This window comes from Bos mutus, chromosome 17, assembly GCF_027580195.1.
Source record: "Bos mutus isolate GX-2022 chromosome 17, NWIPB_WYAK_1.1, whole genome shotgun sequence".
NCBI lineage: Eukaryota > Metazoa > Chordata > Mammalia > Artiodactyla > Bovidae > Bos > Bos mutus.
In genome coordinates this window covers 59260198-59281280 of record NC_091633.1, presented here as the reverse complement: position 1 = coordinate 59281280, position 21083 = coordinate 59260198, and the positions used below count along the sequence as shown (strand labels likewise).

General features: G+C 41.3%; 1 protein-coding gene across 2 annotated transcripts in view; it reads left to right on the top strand.

Moving 5' to 3' along the window:
• The window catches only part of OTUD4 (OTU deubiquitinase 4), a 42581-nt gene extending 25764 nt beyond the window's left edge, over positions 1 to 16817 (top strand). For both annotated transcript variants that reach the window (XM_070386595.1, XM_070386596.1), the window contains exons 14-21: positions 4220 to 4382; positions 6323 to 6446; positions 6746 to 6801; positions 7492 to 7572; positions 8446 to 8584; positions 9141 to 9401; positions 10430 to 10470; positions 11826 to 16817. In XM_070386595.1, coding sequence (XP_070242696.1) covers positions 4220 to 4382; positions 6323 to 6446; positions 6746 to 6801; positions 7492 to 7572; positions 8446 to 8584; positions 9141 to 9401; positions 10430 to 10470; positions 11826 to 13037 — 2077 coding nt within the window. In that variant the 3' untranslated portion in view covers positions 13038 to 16817. The remainder of the gene's footprint in view (positions 1 to 4219; positions 4383 to 6322; positions 6447 to 6745; positions 6802 to 7491; positions 7573 to 8445; positions 8585 to 9140; positions 9402 to 10429; positions 10471 to 11825) is intronic.
• The last annotated feature ends 4266 nt before the right edge of the window (positions 16818 to 21083 follow it).

Below are 21083 nucleotides of genomic sequence, written 5' to 3'. Positions count from 1 at the left end.
CAGCTAAACACAGTGTGGAATCAAGTATGAAAACAAAATAATGGACACTAGCATAAAACTTTGTGAAATTTGAACAAAATCTGTAGTTAATAATACTGTATCACGTTAACTTTTTTTTTTAACAACATAGTATTTCTTTATATTCTCAGGATTGGATTACTAATTAGACATCTTTATTTTTGAATGGCTTTTTTCAGTGATTTAGATCTTACCCGAGACAGATCTTTTCCCGGCACCGTGTAGTTTTCGGGTAGTCTGTAATGTGCTAAATATTGAATTCCAGCTTGCACTGCTAGTTCCCTGCAGGGTAAGGTTAGTTTTCTTTCATATGTGAACTTAAATCAGCCAAAACGGCCAGCTTGCTTTGTTCTTGTAGGTTACGACTGTTTGCGGTCACATGTCTAATACTGAACAGGTTGTTGTGATCATGATCCGCATTCTGACTGAATGTGCAGAGGCTTGTGCTCCTGAATATGCTTCCGGGTCATGGTTTCCTGTGTTGTTGATTTTGAGTTTTCCCTAATCTGCTTTTCTTCCAAGTGGCTTATGGAGCTGTAGAGTGATTCATGTCCTTCAGAGGGACTTTGCTTGAGAAAGTGTGTCTGAAGCAGAGGCCGTCCTCTTCCTGCAGCCTTGTCCGTGTCCCCGGTGGGTGCTTGTGGCCGATACCTTCCCCATCCAAAGTTGACTTCCCCGGTTACCTGAACCGCTGTAGCACTGGCTTATGTTCTTGCCAAGCTCTGGTCTTCAGCTTCTTTATTTTTTGGCTTTTGGGCATTCCCCTTTCTTGGGAAAGTCTTTACACTTTGTCATTGAAGATGGTTCATGTACCATCTCCAGGACAGAGTTGTGGGATTTAGGCTGGCATGATGCCCAGTACTGTGTAGTTTTCTGGGGCTGTGGCAGCCTGCTACCCCAGACAGGCTTAAAACAACAGAAGTGAGTTACAGTTCTGGGGGCTGGAAGTCTGAAGTCACGGTGTGGTAGAGCCCTGCCTGCCCTCTCTGAAGGTTCTAGGGGAGAATCTGTCCCAGGGGTCTCCTGCTTTTGGTGTTGTCCACAGTCCTTGGCAATCCTTGGCTTGTGGGTGTAAGTCTCTGCCGCCATCATTGCATGTTCTCCCTGGGTGTCTCTTCTAGTGAGGAACCACTTACAGTGGGTTTAGGGCCTACCCTACTCCATAGTGACTTCATTTTGATGTGATTACTCTTGCTTGCAGAGACCCTGTTTATAAAGTCACATGCACAGACCCCAAGGGGCAGGACTTGAACATACCTTTTTGGGAGACACAGTTCCAATTCATAACTCAAACCAATACCTCACATCCATTACATTTTTCTTTTTACTTGAACAAACTATTTAGGATAGAAAATTGATATCGTTCAAAATCCAAAACACTCAGAAATTTGTTCTGAGTATTCTCCTTGCCATCCCTGTTAATCCAAACTGTCTACCTTCCTTCTGCAGTTGTTGTTCAGTCACTAAGTTGTGTCCAACTCTTTGTGACCTCACGGACTGAGACACAAGGCTTGCCTGTCCTTCACCAGCTCCCAGAGTTTGCTCAAACTCATGTCAGTTGAGTCGGTGATGCCATCCAACCATCTCATCCTCTGTCGTCCCCTGCTCCTCCTATCCTCACTCTTGCCCAGCATCAGGGTCTTTGTCAGTGAGTCAGTTCTTCGAATCAGCTGGCGATAGTATTGGAGTTTCAGCTTCAACATCAGTCCTTCCAATAAATATTCAGGGTTGATTTCCTTTAGGATTGACTGGTTTGATCTTCTTGCTGTCCTAGGGACTCTCATGGAGAAGGCAATGGCAACCCACTCTAGTACTCTTGCCTGGAAAATCCCATGGATGGAGGAGCCTGGTAGGCTGCACTCCATGGGGTCGCAAAGAGTTGGACACGACTGAGCGACTTCACTTTGTCTTTTCACTTTCATGCATTGGAGAAGGGAATGGCAACCCACTCCAGGGTTCTTGCCTGGAGAATCCCAGGGATGGCGGAGCCTGGTGGGCTGCCATCTATGGGGTCGCACAGAGTCGGACACGATGAAGTGACTTAGCAGCAGCAGCAGGGACTCTGAAGAGTCTTCTCCTTCTCTTTCTGCAGAGGCAGTGTTAACAGATTCTTGTGTATCCCAAGGGCAGGGATATTTTAACATGTGTAAAAAATATGTATGTATTCATAAGCTAATTGTCCAGAAATTCTAATGAGAACAAATGATTAAAAATCAATCATAAAGAATTACCTCATGTCTCAAGGGTGGTCAGTACATACACAGCCCTGAGCAATGACCTGATTACAGAGTAATCAGGGCCTTGCATTCTTGGCATATCCAGTGATGCTGGGAAGGAGCAATGGGGGCCCGTGGTGGGTTACCTCCCCCAAAAGATGAAACTGATGCCCTTAATTGCCTAGTTGTGGCTTAGGTCTGACATGTGGACACTGACCAGACTCCACTAGCATCTGAAGTCTTCCTCACTACAGGCAGAATACCTAAGAGGAGTAAATACGGAGACTACCGAATGGCTGGCTTAAATGCACTTTTGTTTACCACAAACTGGATTTTTATCCAGTGTGTTTTCTACTGGTTTACCCAGTCTGGTAGGACTTTGAGTGATCCTACAGGTGTTGTCCTTTTCTTGTTTATGTCAGGCATACATTACTTGGTGTATAAAAACACTTGATGGCAGCAGGCAGTGGATAGTGCATAGATATGAAACGGGAGAATTTTTGACATTGTGATTGATGGTGTAGGAACCCACTTGTATTTGCAGTGAGTAAGCCTTCACGGATGTAGGTGTGAGAATGAATTTTGCTAATGTATTAAATTTAGAGACTGCAGATGATTGAATAAAGTAAGATTTTAAAAATTATAGTCAAAATTTAGAATTTTATAGCTAAATACTCGATTTAATGTTCATTAGAATTCATCTTGACGTTATTTCTAATATTTAACAGTAATTTGGAATTCTCATTATAGAATAAAAGACGAGTGACGTTGGACATGAGACCTTGTGACCTCTCACTCTTTTAAAATTTCTTTCTCATTGATATTCTCTCTTCCTTTTGAGAAGAAAACAGAGTCTAACAGAAACCAGCGGGATTGCTTTGTGGGCTTTCAGTACGCAGGTGCTGAGCGTGATCGACACGCGGGCTGGGCGTTCCCCTCCAGCTCGGCCCTGGGGCGGGCTGGTGCTGTGGGCTGGTGGGCGGGGCGGCTGGCGCCTCGGGTGAGGAGGCGCGCACAGCGGTTAGCACGTGTTGATTGTGCGGAAGCTCCCGGCCGTCGCTGAGCCGTCTGCGGGGTCTTTCACCACGGGGGTTTGAGAAGGACCGGTCTAAGATGCTCCTGTTTTTTCCCCTAGGACCCTGGGGTTGACATCCGCTCCATTGGAGTTAGGATGTGGTTTTAAGTGGGACTGAGGACATGAAATGGCCTTTCTTTCTTTCAGAGGAAAAGAATCAGATGCTATCAGCTGTATCCTTCCCACTCTTTTTAGGGAGATGGTATCTCTTCACAGATTTTTCTTGTAGGCTTTGGATTTTCATTTCCCACTGTTGTGAAACCGTTAGACGTAGAAGAAATAGTACTCATATTGCCTGTAATAGTGAAATGTTAGAGTCATGTTATGGGCTACTCGACTCTATTCATGAACTTTGTCATCTCCTCCCTTTGACCAAAGTTATGTTGAAATGACAGCAGTACAATTAGTATCTCGCCTCGTGCGTTTTTCCCCCAGCTTTCATCTTCTCTGGATAGTGTCATTAAGAAGCAGGAAGGTGGTCCTGGTGTTTCTTTTAATATTGTCCTTTACTTAGAATAGAAAATGAGAATGCTTTTGAGGTCTAAACTAGTAACTTTCCCTTTCCTTGGAAAGAGAAGTCTTATGAAAATATTGGAATATGGCATAAAGAAAAGATACAATGCTTATATTTATGTTCCATTGAGAAGAAAAATCTGTGATAATGTGTATCATTTGGAAGTGAGTTATATTTTTCTTTTCCTGCATTGTAAGTTTGTCATCTTGACTCTGAAATCCGAATAATTCAGGTGCTTCCTCTTGCTAAACATTTTTAATCAGGCAGCTAAGAGTTCTGTAATGTCACAGTGTAGCTAAGATAGCAAATATTTGTATTGCTAAAAATGTTATTTTAGATTATTTTAGGTACACAATACATTGTCTTTTTTTCATCCAAGAATGTCTTATTTGACAGAAAACCTGATCGTGAGAGAGCTGAGGATTTTGATGCCACGACTCGAGAACCTAACTATTTCGGCCTCTCTCCAGAAGAGCGCAGAGAGAAGCAAGCTATAGAAGAGTCTCGCTTACTCTATGAGATTCAGAACAGAGATGAACAGGCTTTCCCAGCCCTTTCTGTATGTATATAAAAAGGAATTGGAAAAGTTACCCTTCAGAAGTCTCTCCTTAGTCCAGTTTTTGTACTCAGCCATAGTTTCTAATGGTAGATGAATCATTTTTACACTGACGGTTACCTTGGAGATGACGTAGCCTCCCTTCCTTGTCATCTTCATGAGGCAAATGAGGTCTAAAGATATTTCTAGTTGGTGGCAGAGTTGAGATGAGTTGATTGTTTATCTGACTTCAAGTTGAGTATTTTGTTTTGAACTGAAGCTTGTTTGTTTTTGCTAGCCAAAGCCAGTGACTTACCCTAAGCCGTGGAGGTGTATGATTTAGTCAACAGGATACTTCTGTAAATTTGGGACATTCTTTTCAGTGTTCCTTATTAAACATACCCAGGACCTATTAAGAAAAACCTGGTACATACAGATGAGAGCTGTGGTTCAGAGCAGTCAGTGCTAGAGATGGTGGTGGGTGCAACCCTGTGGCTTCGCCGTTGCTTCCTGTGTCAGATGCTGAGCTGTGACGGGTGCTTCTTGATGAGACAAGAGACAAACGTTCTCTGCCTTTAAGTGTCTTAATTCTTTTGAGGGAGTCAGAAGGGGAAACAGTAAATGCTGTGTGAGGAAGGTCATTGGCACACGGGGGCAGGGTAGCTGCTTGAGTGTGGGGGCACCGGGCTCCCTGAGCCTGTGGTCTGACATAGTGATGAGTGGCACTAAGTGACTTGTGACGCAGCTGTGAGCACCTGGGAGGCACATGAGCTGTGGTTGGAACACTTCTTAACAGTGGAATAAACAAGCAAAATGGAATGTTATAGAAGCTACCTTATAGGATATATATGTATGTGTATATGTGTATGTATATTATCTCTTGGTATGTATATTTATAGCAATATAAAACAGTAAAGCGCCACACATTGTTTTCTGGCCTCTGGAATTCTTAAAGAGGTGGAGAGGCTGAGCTGAGACCAGCTCACCTGGAGTAGAATAGTTCAGGCTGGCACAGGGATTGGAGTTTAGGAATCGTTGGAAGACGTGCCCAAATTCACATTTGAATTAGGCATCATCTCTATTCTGTGTAGTTTATCTCTGTGATATGTTATTTTCCATAATATTTAGATAATACAAAACTACCGATCTTTTAAGCTTCTACTCACAGCTTTTTGTCTTTCAGTTAGTGAATGGTGAGAACTACTATAATGTGGGAATAGATGGTGAAATGTTTTGATTGTTAAAATGAGGTCTTTATACTTACTGTGTTTAAACAGTCTTTTGATCCTGTCTTGGACTTGATAGTGACTCAGGTTTTCTTCTAGAAAACGCCTGCCACTGAAGGCTGAGATCTCTTCTCAGCTGTGTGTGGTATTTCCTCAGAGATCCTAGGGGAGCAGAGGCCTTCAGTGGTAACTGAGCTGAAAAGCCAGACTTACTCCAGTCCCTGTGCTTCACCAGTTAGAAGCTGGAGCTCATGCAGGGCTTGGAGGGGTTTGCTGACAGTCAGTGGCATTTTAGTGAGAAGAGTCCTAGTGACTGTATCTGCCCCTTGCCCTTGGGGTGCCCCCCTCCAACTTCCCCAAAGGACTGTGGCTCTGCAGTGCTGCTTTTGAAGGTTGGTGTGAAGGGTGCTATTCTTTGTGCAAAGAATGGAAATGTAAGTTGCATAGTAAAGGTTCGGTCCCAGTGGCTTCTTGAAATGTGGGCATGTGAAGAAGTCTTTACTAGGCCAAGCGTCTGACTGCCTCAGCCTTTGGCTTATTAATAAGCCAGTTACTGTAGAGTATTTAATATGAACCCTAGGTTGTATTTTTTTTTTGTGGGCTGGGAAGTTTACAGATATAAGGTGGTGAATTTTGAGATTTTTAGTCAGATGTGTGAACAGTAAGATTAATTACAAGACTTCTGTTTGTATACTTGTGAGTAAATCTTTTAACACAAAGTGTTGGGTTTTGTTTAAGAGTTCATCAGTCAGCCAGTCAGCTTCTCAGAGTAGCAACCCAGGCGTCCAGAGAAAATCGTCCCATGGAAGCGATCGAAAAGGAAGCAGGCGGAGAATGGACACCGAAGAACGGAAAGATAAAGGCATGTTATTTCATCATTGGAAAGCAGATGCTGGAGATCTGTTTCTGGCCTAAAGTCAGGCATGGGGAAAAGAACTCTTAGTTTTTAATGATTGAGCAATGTACTGTCGCATCTCACTGTTGCAGAGAAGCCTTGACTCAAGCTAGGTAAAGCATGGTGTATAATTGTGGAAACTATTACTCACTGACTGATCATGGTTAACCTGGCACTTCCAGCTTTCTCTGTCTCCATGTTTTGTTGTTCTGTCTTCACACCTGACTAGTGGCTGATGCTGTCTCTTTTATCTTGATCTGTTATAGACTCTGTCCATGGACATATTTCCTTGGATAAAAAACCTGAGCCAGGCACATTGGAGGTAAATGTTTTAAATACTGATTGCGTCTTTTTCTTCTTCCTTAACACTGTGGTAGTGCAGAAAAAGATGGAGATGATTTCATCATTTTATAACAAGTGGTGTTTAGTCACTAAGTCGTGTCCAGCTCTTTTGCGACCCCAAGGACTGTAGCCCATCAGGCTCCTCCGTCCATGGAATTTCCCAGGCAAGAATACTGGAGTGGGTTGCCATTTCCTTCTCTGGGGGATCTTCCAAATCCAGGGGGTTCGACATCAGCAAGCAGATTCTCTACTACTGAGCCATCAGGGAAGCTGTAACAAAGTATTATGGAAGTAGAAAAAAAATTGGGAGAAAGTTACAATGCTTGAGGAAAATTGATGCACTCACAAATTATAACCATTTCTTCTATGGTACATTATGATGACCTTTACTTTCCATTACTCCATAGTATTACAGATTTTTGAGGGGAAAATGCTGTTTTGGAACCATGCCCAAGGTAAAAACTGCCATATAGTTTGATGTAATAAAGACATTCAGGCAAAATTAGCTACCTGTTGAAGACCAGATACAATTGAAAAAAATACTCAGTTGTTAGAGGATTCAGTCAGGTGCAGATAGGTGAGCTATAAAGGTAGCACAGTTATCCCAGAATGTGGGTGTTTGAAATAGATAATGATCCCCCTCCCCCCTTTTTTTTTTTTGCTTCCAAAGAATATTAGCAATGATAAGTGTGCAAGAATTTCATCACCATCAAAATCAAAGACATTAGAGTGCCCACCTCCTACAGAGCAAGTAAGTACATTGTTGCATTTGACATTGAATGCTATTTAAAAATAGAAAATAATAGGAAATGGGAGAATTTATTAATAGATCATAATTGGAATCCAATTACAATTTTTCTCTAATTGTGTTCTTGGTTAGTCTGGAGTGGTCTCAGTGGAATGTTTTCTGGACATAGAAACCATTCTTCTGAATTGAATTTGAATAAGTTTTTATCTGGTACTTTATGTTGTGATGAGCCTTTGTGATGAGTTGGCTTGAAAATAAGATTTTTGAAGGGAAATTTGTTTTCTTTCAGAACTTAAAGAGACATTTCTGCATGCTTACCAATTATGTCATAGAAGGGAAGGAATGTAATGATTGAAGAAATTAGAAAGGACATGTCTAAAGGGCAGTACTGCCAGCTTACAGATTTAATGGTGAAAGAACCTGAGTTCTAACAGATTGTTTTGGTTCTTGGTCTAATACAGGAGTAGAGAAAGTTCTTATTCTGTGTCTTTCAGTTAACATCCTTCATGTTGTGTAGAAAGCGTATGATTTTATGTTAGCTCTTTGTGTGAGGAGCTGTTCTAGACTCATGAATTGCAGGGTGATTTCAATGACTTTGCGTCTTTGCCTTAAAGCATTTGGTTCAAGTTGCTTTATAGTTTGTTTCTAACCCCACTGGTGACTTCTGTGACTTTTGGTGGGCAGTCACTGGATCAAATTTGTTAGTATGGGATTTTTAGCGCCTGTGTTTTTCCTTTCATTTCGAAGACCAGAAGAAAGACCATTTATGTAGAAACTGCAGCTGTGTAAGAGGCAGGCAACTCATGATGCATTCGGTGGATGAATTAGTGTTAAGCACAATGAACTCTTGTCTTTTTGCACCCCTTCTTCTTGAAGAAGCCAGCAGAACATGTGTCTCTGTCAAATCCAGCTCCCCTTCTAGTTTCTCCAGAGGTACATCTAACTCCTGCGGTGCCTTCCTTACCAGCCACTGTGCCCGCCTGGCCGAGCGAACCTACAACGTTTGGACCAACAGGTTAGATAACATTTTTAAAAGTTGATGGAACCAACCAGCAAAAGTCCTCCAAGTCTTGACATTCTTGTGTGTGAGCTTGACCTCAGAGCAGGGTCAGGTGCACAGAGCCTCAGAACTTTCTGTGGTCCTCCGTGCTGCTCTGCTTCCCGTGGTGGAGGGCGGGGTTCATGTGGTGCTCATTGAAGACCCGCCCTCACGGTCTCGGGAGCAAGGCCTGTGAGCTGTGGTTGCTGGCGCTGGCAGTGCAGTTCTCAGTCCCCTCCAACCCCCTCAGCTCCTTATGGCCCCACGAGACACAGGCTGTGTGTCTTACGTGTGTGTGTAAGAGCTGTTACTGGCCCAGAGCCGGTTTTTTGTCCTCATTTCCTCCTGCATGGCCAGGAGGGTGCTTGGTTGACATAAGTACTTCTTTAGATTGCTTAAGCGCATACTGTTTTCCCAGCTGTGTAATGAGACGGCATTCCTTACCTGTTAGCCTAACGTTACCTTTTATTTGCAGAGGAGAATTATCTTTTACCTCTTCATAGCTTTTGATTCCTTTCCCTTTCTTTCGTAGGTGTCCCTGCCCAAATTCCTGTCTTGTCAGTGACACAGACTCTGACTACCGGACCTGATTCTGCTGTGTCCCAAGCTCATTTGACACCGTCTCCAGTTCCTGTGTCAATACAGGCCGTGAACCAGCCCTTGATGCCTTTGCCTCAGACATTGAGCCTTTACCAGGACCCACTGTATCCTGGGTTTCCTTGTAACGAAAAGGGAGATCGAGCCATCGCACCACCTTATTCACTGTGTCACACAGGGGAGGACCTGCCTAAAGGTGAGCGCCTCCTCCCAGGTTCAGGTTAATTTTATTTATCAAGTACTGCTGTGAGTTCAGTGAGAATTCTGAGGACAGAGGTCAGGTTGCCGAGTAAGCTGGAGGATTTGGCTTGGGGAGGACAGCAGAGGTGCGGCTGTCTGTCCGTCACTCATTCTTGTTTCAGCTTCTCTATGATGGGATATGTTTTTATACATTTAGTAACTGCAGCATCCCCCATCATGTTTGCAAAAAGCCTGAATCCGTTTTGAATTAAGCCTTAATAGTGTTACTAACTAGACAACTAAACATTACTGAGTTTTTCATATCAGTGGTTTGGTGTTTGGAACTATTCTTTTTATGTCCATGAAACAATTATAAGAAATGAGTATAACACATAATAGCTGTCATTATAGTACTGCATGCAATCATGTATATATATATATGTATATATATTTTACAGGAATTCTTTTTAAATTTGTTCTGTTTTCTAAAGAGATTAGTTTGTGAACTTTCCTAACTGCAAAACTGAGAGAGTAATGCAGTGACTGCTCTTTGCCTGGATAGTTGTAGATAATTTTATTAGTCAACGATTTGATGTTTGACTCTGTGGGTAACTGGCTAATGTTAAATGAATACCCGAGCTAGTGTTATCCTACTAATCTTGTTAATGAGTTTTATGTTGATTTTTACTCTTATCCCCCAACATTTTTATTTCATGATGTTTTAAATCCCACAGAGAAGTTGAAAAAAAATGCAGTGAACATGTGGGTTTTCTTTGTACAGATTTGTTTTTAGTCATAAAAATCTCAGTTTAAGCCATTTTGGGACTTGCATGTTAGAGTAGAAAAAGTGTGTTGAACCCGGAATCACCCTACAGTAATGGAGCCTGGTTTTGGTTATAATTTTTAATTCATGTTTTGTATTACAGGTGAGAGAAAACAGTTCAAGTAGGCACCATTGTCCTTAGAACTATGTATCATTTGAAGATAATGAGAAAAAGCTTTTTGTGAATGTATAATTTTAGTGTTGATGTTGCTTATTTTCAGATAAGAACATTCTTCGATTCTTCTTCAATCTTGGTGTAAAGGTATTTACATTTTATCATTTTAAAGTTATTTTAAGTTAATACTGTCTTTTTTTTTTTTTAATACTGTTTTAAATTACTAATTCTAACCTGTTGGTCAATAACCTAAGGCTTCCTTAATCTTATTATTTTAAGAACTGGCATTTTCAGTGCCTTACAGTTTGTTTTTGGTGGTGATTGAGGCTCCGCCATTTGCCCGCTTTTCCTTTTGATTGACAGTGATTTAACCCTGAGAGTGTGTTTGGGAACCAGCCTAGCGGAAGCGCTTCTTGAGTTAGGTGAGAGGTCTGCACTTCCGGCCCTGGGCGAGTTCTGGAGTGCGTCGGAGCCTGCCTGTTTGCATTTGTGGAATGGGGTGGTGCTCTTTTTCCCTGCCTCAGTCGTTGAAAGGCTGAGAGGAAGCCAGCCGTGGAAGGCAGGGCTCCCTGGCAGAGCAGAGGTTCCTGCAGGAGGTGGTCAGCCTGGAGATGGCTCGTCTTAGAAAGAGCTGGAGGGCTCTGTTCTTGTCAGTGTAGTGTTATCTCCTGTCCGGATTCGTTTCTGTGGGTTCTGGACGGTTAAAACATGAAGTGCTATCATGGCCTACAGACCAGTTCATAAAAACAGGCTTGATTAATTTCTCCATCTACTACATTCATTGCCTAGTTTATATTTCTCTAGTTAATGTTGGCTGTACAGCTAATTGATTAATTAGCCAGTAATCTGGTAAGTTTTTCTTTGTTTTGTTGTTTAGGCTGAACCTTTTGCCGGGCAACAATTTGGAGTATTTCATTTCATTATTTAGCCTTACCTGACTAGAGGTCTAAATTTAGTCCTTGCAGTTGGATTGCTCTGGGGGCTTCTATAACCATGGAGTCCAAATGTTGGGGATCACCTACTTCTGTACCAGCATTTTTAATGATAGAACCTGTCCAGTCTAGGTAGCTAGCTGGCTAATGGGGTCACATACTGAGTTAGTGGTAGGGCCAGAACATGAGTGGAGGTCATTCCAAAGATGTTGGAAATTGGAGGCTTGATTGCTGCTGGTGGTTTTTGAGATCTCTGTCACCCCAGATTCCTTCTGTGCAGTTAGGTCTACAGGGTGGAATTATTGATCACAGTAGTCTGTGGGTAGGCTCATTACTGTCTCCGGTCAAACCTCTGTATCAGGGCTGTGAGTTGATTTCAGGCCAGGAACAAGGAATGCAGTCTTTTGGCAGTGACTTATTTTGGTGATTCCTCTGCATGCTGTGTGTCAGAGGGGTCTCGTCTTTGGTCTTTGCAGACGTGAGAAACTTATCTTGAGCCCACTCAAACTTCTCCCCCTGCAAACCCCCTGCCATGTAGTTTATCTTACTGGTTTTTTTGGTCTCTTTCAGGCATATAGTTGTCCTATGTGGGCCCCACACTCTTACCTGTACCCTCTGCACCAGGCTTACCTGGCGGCCTGCAGGATGTACCCAAAGGTCCCTGTCCCTATGTATCCTCAAAACCCCTGGTTCCAAGAAGCTCCTTCTGCTCAGAACGAGAGTGACTGTACGTGTCCAGATGCACACTTCCCCATGGAGCCCGAAGGCAGCGTGAACGGCCAGATGCCACAGGCAGAGATGGGGCCGCCCGCGTTTTCCTCTCCCCTGGTCATGCCTCCGTCTCAGGTGTCTGACAGTCACGGACAGCTGTCCTACCCGGCGGACCTAGAATCGGAGAATGCGGGGCAGCTCCTTCACGCCGACTATGAGGAGTCGCTGAGCGGCAAGAACATGTTCCCGCAGCCGTCCTTTGGCCCGAACCCATTCTTAGGCCCGGTCCCCATCGCACCGCCTTTCTTTCCTCACGTTTGGTATGGGTACCCTTTTCAGGGATTCATCGAGAATCCAGTCATGAGGCAGAATATCGTTCTGCCCTCCGATGAGAAAGGAGAATTGGATCTGCCCCTGGAAAACCTGGATCTCTCTAAAGAGTGTGCTTCCGTGTCAGCAGCAGAGGAGTTTCCCGAGGCCGGGGGCGAGGACCCCCATGCTCCCCCTGAAGCCGGCGCGAGCAAGTCAGATGGCCGGGCTGAGCGCTCCTCGCAGACGCCGAAGGCGGAGCCGGCCGCGGCTCCCGGCCCTCCTGCCGCCGAGGGCGAGGCGCACGTTCCTGCTCAGCTTCTAAACAGAGAGAGGGAAGCTGGGCCCGCGGGACTTGAGCCCAAAAGGACCATTCCAAGCCTGAAAGAAAAACCAGAAAAAGGGAAAGAGCCCAAGACTGCTGCTGATGTGGTCAGCGGGGCCAACTCTGTGGACAGCAGGGTGCAGAGACCAAAAGAAGAGAGCTCAGAGGATGAAAACGAGGTGTCTCACATTCTGAGGAGCGGTCGCTCCAAGCAGTTCTATAACCAGACTTTCGGGGGTAGGAAGTACAAGAGCGACTGGGGCTTTTCGGGCCGCGGCGGGTACCCGCACGCTCGAGGCGAGGAGTCCTGGAAGGGGCAGCCGAGCAGGAGCCGCGACGAGGGTTACCAGTACCACCGGAACGCCCGCGGCCGGCCCTACCGCGGGGACAGGAGGAGGTCGGGGATGGGGGACGGCCATCGGGGGCAGCACACCTGACGCCGCTGCTGCCGTTTTAGAGCGGAAGCCCTTGCTTGGGCGGGATGTTTCTGAAGGCTTTAAAACAAACAAAACCAATAAAAACCCAAATTGGAACTCTCTCCACCCCTCCCCCTTTACCTTCACTCTCATTCTGGACAGGAGATTTTGGATATGTGTTCACGGGGGCAGGTGAATTCCTGGTGTTGCCATTTTTCTGCGTACAAAACCTGTCTATTTATCGGGTGACTGCCCCTATAAAAAGTAGGAAATAAGTTTGTTAAAGTATTTTTTATAAACAGCTTAATATGAACCATTATAGATTTAGTGTTTGGTTTTTGTTTTTCCTTATATAAGTTTAATTTCAGATGTTGGAAATGTGTGCTTTGTAGTGTTTACTAAAGTGACAAAATACACCATTTGACACACTATAGAGTCCAAAACATAACATCGCACCAAATAGAAACGTATATTTTATTATGCAATGCCTTAGTCATAAACTGGGCTCAAACAGGTCTTAGCCTAAAACACTGTTGTCTTTTGAAACGCTTCCAACCCAAAGGCCTTTCATCTCAATATCTGTCAAACTTGAATGATGTCTTCTCTTTAATATTACACATAAGGCAGCCTATTAACCTGTGTCTTAGAAATGTTGTATATAGTTCTTTTAATATTCATAGGGTATATTTTTGAATTTTGGTGAGTATTTGTTGAACTTGAGATTGCATACAAGAATAGATGTTTAAGAAATCATAGGAAATCTAATGAAATGGCTGTTCCCACCAAGAATTCTTAGCACTGGTGTAAATATCATGGTGCCTACTCGAAAGAAATGTAGATGCTATGCATTTTGAAAATAATCTGCATCTGTTAAAACTGCAGAAGTTTTTTAATGCCACTTTAACACTAATGCACTGACAGATTTAAATATTTTGTGAGAAGAAATGTTAAATTTTTAGCCTGATAGGTTTCTATAGAGTTACTGTGTTTCGTTTTCCTTTTTTGCACCATCAGTTTATGTGTACCACTTGACACTTGCATGTTCGATTTGTCTCGGCTGGAACTATTGTACAAAAAAGGATGATTGTGACTTTGAGTTCTTTTTCTGGAGGATGCTGCTAGACTATGGATTTGCTTTGCATCGTGTAGCTTGTTGCCCTTTTGGTAATGTGTCTCTGATCCTGCTTCCTTCTGGTCTCTGCAGTATTCATTTAGAAGTTCCCTCTGCATGTTGCACTCTGTTCCCATTTCGAGGAGATTCCATTCTCTGAATTAACACAGTATTCATTCATCTGTGTTACTGTGGAAGAAAATTGCTGTAGCTTGTATTTCTTATTTGTACATATCAATGTGAAATCTATGCTTTTTTATGTTCTCCTTTGATCAGGAAGTTTGAGTGCTATGCAAATAATGTAGTAATTTCTCTCTGCATGCCATGTGTAGTACACCTAGCCAAAAGTAGATTTTTTTTTTTTAGCAAATTACTTTAAAAGCAAATACAATTCACTTGAATTTGACAGACTGAAGCAGATGAGTTTTCTGGGTTCTCTGCTAACCTACGGGAATGTTTGGATGCCAGCTCGGCTCAGTGAATCTCCACTGTACTGTAATAATGGTTATTTACCTCTTTGTTTTAATTACCTGATGTCTGTGTAACTGCTGATTTGAGTAGTGATTAGTGTGTAGATGTTTTGTAACATAGGATTTTAGAGAGCACTTTGAAAGATAACATTTTATTATGATGGTGCTAGGTAGAAATTTGTAGACTGGGATTGTTGTGTGGAAAAGAAAAAGATTCTTGAGAGAACCTGTTGAAAGGAATTTCTGTTGTCACCTAAGCCAGATAACTGGGGAAGGTACTGCTTAAGAATTTTTTTTCTTAGTCACCATCAACAGTTGTTATAGAATGAGAAGATGAGAGGGTCCTCCACTTTCAGCTCATGCTTTTAAGATTAGCTTACCTGATCATTTTAAGGAAAATTACATTAGTTATAGTGACAAGATTGAAAAGTTCAGCAGTGTATGTTTGATCTCAGGAGTCCAAAAAAAAAAAAAATTCATTCTTTTCCTGTGTCCTTTGTTTTCTTGACTGGGATTTGATCTCTGTTTCTTCTGGAAATGTTTTAAAATTGGATAGGAAAGAATACTGTTTTGTCTCTTCACTGTCCCTCTGTCTTACCTCAGTTGAGTAACAGAATACTCTATAGTTCCCGAAGGAAATGCCGAGTTGCTTCCTGTTTCCCATACTTACCTCCAGGACATGGTGGAAACTGCTGAAGGAGAACTCGAGCAGTTGGTACTTTAGTCAGTGACCTCTGGAATAAGAAGAAAGAACTCTGACTTTTGATTATTAGGTTTTAAAATTATCAGTCTTTGCAGGAAGGTCTGTTTTGTTTTTCCTTTAGGTTTTCAGTATATCAGTCCAGGGGTTTTGCCTTATGCTGAGGTCAAACTAGGGCCAAGAAAGTTTTGTCCTCCATTTTAACTGAGTTATATAGTATGTTGACATGAGATAAAAATGTTTCAGAGAAAAGCAAAAGCTTAGAAGTGAGAATCATTTGTATTTTGAGTTGGAAATTATGAAACTTACTCTCTTAACGATCATATACATTTTGAAGAACAAACGTTTAGCATGACCAAAGCTCACTTCTTCTCATTTTTGTTGGCTTTTGCTAAACTTGATTCCAGCCCCTTTCCTTTTAGTATTGTGTATATTTCATTTCCTCTCATATAGATTCAGTTCTTGTTCCACATACCCACTGGCGGCAGGATGCTAGCATCTGGGTAGTCCTCATCCTGTTCTTCCCTGTTAACCTGTGTGTGCGTTTTCACGGCTGACCTAAGCTCAGACCCTGCTGGGGCCTGGCCGGAGTAGGTTTTCCCTACTGGTATGTCATCATATTTGATGCCAACTCTATATTCTTGCAGTGTGTTTCCTTTGTGACTCAAGGTTGAATAATGCCTGTGAACTGCAAACTTGCTTATAATTGACTTGGTGCAATAAAGTTCCTTTCTAACCATTTCTGGTTTAGAAAACTTTCAGCCATCCTAGAACTAGCAATATTTATTTATGCCTCATTTATTTTACCTTAGTCTTTCACTTATGGGTACTAAGCAAGGTCCATTTTAGTGTAGCTGAAAAGAATGCATATTTGGCTACACTATTTCTGTTTACTGTATTTTGCTTCCTATTTAACGTCTAAATGCTATTGTGTTGTTTCACATCTTAATAATGGCTCAGTTCCAGTATGTCAGTTTCAAAGAACTAAGGTTTTGCTGTTAGTGTAAGCCACTTATTCTCCCACTGACTGGGAATTCCCACTAATTTAGGTTTTTTCTCCCCTGAAATACAAATTTTAGAAAATCCTACAAGAGGGGTGGGTGCATGTCTTAATGCTGGGAAACAGCAACTTTGGGGTTGAATTTACTTGAATGGATAAAAAATTGCATTGTTACAGAGCTAGAAAAAAATTTATGTATGAAAAATGATAATAGCCTTACACTGAGTACAAATAATACTTAAAGCATGTGAAGATGTGATTATTTGTGATGTTACTTGTAAAAAAAAAGTATATATACATCTTTTGAAGTGTTGAAAGGAAAATAGTACTTTATATTCTTTATCATATCACTTTTTGTAAGTGTTGAATATATTCCTGTTTATTTTTCTATGTTCTGTTTTGTAGCCTTAAGAAGTGTTTCAAACATATCTGAATGTATAAAATAAGAGTAAATGCCCTACATGGTGTGATGCTGCATTATATATAAAACCGTGTGCATATATTAAATTTTGTCTCTCGATTCTGCTTGTGATTCTTTGGCTCTAGGGTTTTAACCAGTAATATATAGGATATAAATCTTTGGAGGAATTTAAGTGAAATTCTGAAGTTAAGAGTTTCCATGGCTTTTATCCAGTCAGGAAATAGTATGTGCATTTAAACACCACGTGGGATTTATGATCTGTGGGGGTACATTACATATATAATAAAGCTGGGATCATGTGACTAGTAAGTGGTAGAATTTAGGTTTGAACCTAGCCCCAAGTGGTTTGAGAGCTAGTCCTGTTCTCTTTCTCAGCAGTCATTAAATGAAATGGGAATGTATAGAATATTTGCAAATAATTTACAGATTAAATGAATTTTTAAGTTAGATAAAGCATTGTTTGAAAGTTTTATTTGAAAATGTAGCCAGTATACTGAAATACTTTTAAGCCCAAGTTTCTGCCTTTCTCTTAACTGAATTAAGTGCAGCTCTAGGGAATGATACAAGAATGTGAATAAACTGCAGAAGAGGAAGTACAATTTCCCTTCACAGACCCTATAAGCTCTACCAAAAGTGAATCATGCACTCCTCAGAATCATCCAGCTACAGATGTTGGTATGAATGTCCGTTTTTTTAGATTGATCCTTTGAGTTCATTAGAGAAACTGGAGCTTAAAAATCAACTTTTATTTTTAAAAAAATCAACTTTTAAAATACATGTCATTTCTATGATCACGTTTTATTTTTCACATTTAGAAAAAGTCTTAGGGATGTTAAGTATAGTAAACTGTGGGAAGAGGCCTTGTATCTCTTCGAATGTTATATAAATACTGAACTAGGAGATTATTAACTGATTTCAGTAACAAAAATCTTTGTAGTAAGCTAGTTTTTTTAAAAATGAAAACTTTGGATTAAATGCCTTCAGCTAGACTAAGAAAGTAATGCTGTTTTTAGTACCCACCTAGGATATGCCTCTTACTAGTAGTGTAACTTAGTCCTTTATATTTTTATATGTTCAGAAATTGGGGGCCAAAAATGGAGACTAGAAACCAGAGGTACAGACATGAAATGACACAAGGCTGTGCTCCACGAGGGGATAGATGTACATGGTTACCAGTCTCATTAGGGAGGCAGACTCAGGTATGTGCATTTGGGAGCTGAACTCCTATATTAGCATTCACATCAGGAGCACCCCTGGAGAAGGAAATGGCCACTCACTCCAGTATTCCTGCCTGCAGAATCCCATGGACAGAAGAGCCTGGCAGGTTACTACAATCCACGGGGTCGCGGGAGTCAGACACGACTAAGCGACTACACCACTGCCACCAGGAGCACCCCAGTCAAAGGGACAATAGTGGTAGCTAAACATTTCCTACAGACAAGCCTCTCCTTGCCTGGTTTCCAGATTCTTAAGGAAAAAACAAAAATCCACTGATTGTAGTCGTACTTGTTTAGTTAGGTTTGATGTCCAGGAATCTGCAAGCTAAGATGAAAAGTGGTTCTGAGCTGGTCATCCAGTCCCCTGGCACTAGTAAATGGGAAGCCTTTGAAGAGATGTCAGAGCCAAGGTTCTTACCTCAAGAGAAATCCGTGAGTTTATCAGCTTAAACAGGGATTTGTTTTCCTAAGAAATCTGGAAGGAATGTGGCTGCTGGCATTGTGTGGTGTCTAATGGCAGGGCTAGCATCCTTGTGACTTTCTCAGCATTTCCCTTTTTGTCACCTTGTGGGCACAACACCGCCTCAAAAGAGTGTACCAGATACATATCTCTTTTTATTAGGAAAGCAAAAGGGCTTCCAGAAACTCCCAAGAGGCTTCCTTCAGCTTACTGGCTATAACTGCTCAACATGCCATGCTGAGCTGCAAGCAACTAGGATATTATGAAGAGAACTGTCATGATGGCCTTAGCCCAATTATGATACACCAGCTGCAGCTGAGCACACGGCTTATCCTACCAATTAGGCAAGAAGGAGGTACTGGTGAGTAATAATAAAATGAAAATTAAAGAATTATAAGCTGCTGAACCAATTATTTGACAATTCTGTTTCTCTAGCTGGTTTTGTTTCCTCATTCCTACTCAAACCATGTAAAAACTTCACGTTAAATCTTTGAGGCACTTGACAGTTCACCACACTCTTGCCTGCATCCATTCCTCTCACCAAGCTCTTGGGTGCCCACGCTGATATATCTGACCTGACCTGTCTTCTGGTTCACATGGATTATTATACCATCTTTATAGGTTCTTTTTCCGTGGCAGCTGCCTCTTTTGTAGCCCTTTCTGACTCTCCAACCCAGAACTCTCTCTTCAGAACCACGTGGTACTCGTAACTCACCAGACACTGGGGTTCAGGGCTTTACATATACGTACATGAAATACTAATGAGGGAGTGTACACAACCAAGTAAGTAGTTACCCAGTCCTATAGAAACAGAACCTCTGATGAGTAGATTGATTCCTTCAACACAGTAGTAGGCAAAACTACATGTCAGACACCAAACTACACATTGAATTGGTAAGCAAGAGAAGGTACTGGACTTCAAGATGCTATGGTGTAAAATTAGGTTAACTTAAGTTGCATATACACTACTCTTTTAGACTGCTAAATGCTATGTTAAACAGTTGATATGTACAAAATGTAAAATTCAAAAGGCAATAGGTGTGTGTGTTTCCTTTGTTCTCTGTTCCTAACCATCAAGTTACCCTTCTCAAAAGCATTGTTTCTGAGTATCCTTTTATGTATTTTAGTACTTTGCACATTTTCATAAATAGTGGTGTCATAATAAACTTACGTTGCACTATGCTTTTTTGCTTAGAAATTTTTTCTAATCAGGATATAATGAGCAGTCTCATTCTTTTTAAGAGAGTTAACATCTGCACTGAGGTATTTGAGTTGGTTAACAGATTTTATAAAACACTTTTCTTTGTGTTAATATTTTAAGTCCTTTTCTATTGTACAAAATTTTAAGTAACATCGAATTCCTTTTTAAAATTTTCATTTACATGAAAAATACAATTGATACATATTCTATATCAGCAATAAGTAGAAAGAACTCGGTTCTTATATCAAAAATATTTTAAGGACATAGTACAGAATAAGTAATTAAAAATAGCTTTTGTCTTATTTTATTCAATATATTTGAAATAATCATTCACAAGTTTAACCTATCCTTAAAAATAGGCACTACTTATTTCAATATAATCCCATTTATGTACAAAGCAAACCCTTTACATAGTCACACTTAATTAAAAAGCATGAAAGGATATATATTATTAAACACTGGTAATCTCTGGGAGGGTAAAATGAAGGGAAATCATAATTCTTTATTCCATTTATTTCTGTATATTTGAAATTTTCACAAACATTATACTCACATAAATTAATTTTTTAAAAGGCCTAATGGGTCTTAGTTAAACCACTTTTCACCAACTGTTTGCATATTAATTAAAGCTTCTGTAGTTTCAGGGAGCTCTAAAAGTTTTTCTATGTCCTAAACTCCTTTTCCGGGAGAAGGCAATGGCACCCCACTCCAATACTCTTGCCTGGAAAATCCCATGGAGGAGCTTGGTAGGCTGCAGTCCATGGGGTCGCTAATAGTCGGACACGACCGAGCGACTTCACTTTCACATTTCACTTTAATGCATTGGAGAAGGAAATGGCAACACACTCCAGTGTTCTTGCCTGGAGAATCCCAGGGACGAGGGAGCCTGCTGGGCTGCTGTCTATGGGGTCGCACAGAGTCGGACACGACTGAAGCGACTTAGCAGCAGCAAACTCCTTTTCCCACTTGTCGTGTGAGTTAGTCCCAGTTCAGGGCATTAGGCAGAAGTATACTTGAAAGTGGTTTCACACTACAGGTATCCCACTGTTCAAGAAATCTGGATCAGTTTTTAGAACTCCTGCTACATACTATCTAAAACTTAAAAAAAAAAAAGTCAAACAGATTTAGATAATATCCTCTATATTCAAAACCTAGAAATAAATATATTTGGTACCAAGGGATACTTTGTATTGCTATCTGGGCATTCCTTGGCGGTATTGTTGCCTTTAGGAAAGTGGCTCACAGTCCTTGGCTGCCCATCAGAAATCTGTGGAAGTTTAAAAACACAGATGCTTAGGGACCAACTCTAAAGATTTTGAACCTGTACTGTACTTTTAAGGGAAACAAACATTCTTTAAAATACTTTTTTCTAAATCTTGATCAGTGATTACAGAAAGGTATATTTAAAGAATGACATTACCTTGAGAGTAACTACAGAATATAGAATCTTATGGAATGCTACACCTAATTCAGAATCAACTTAGGTT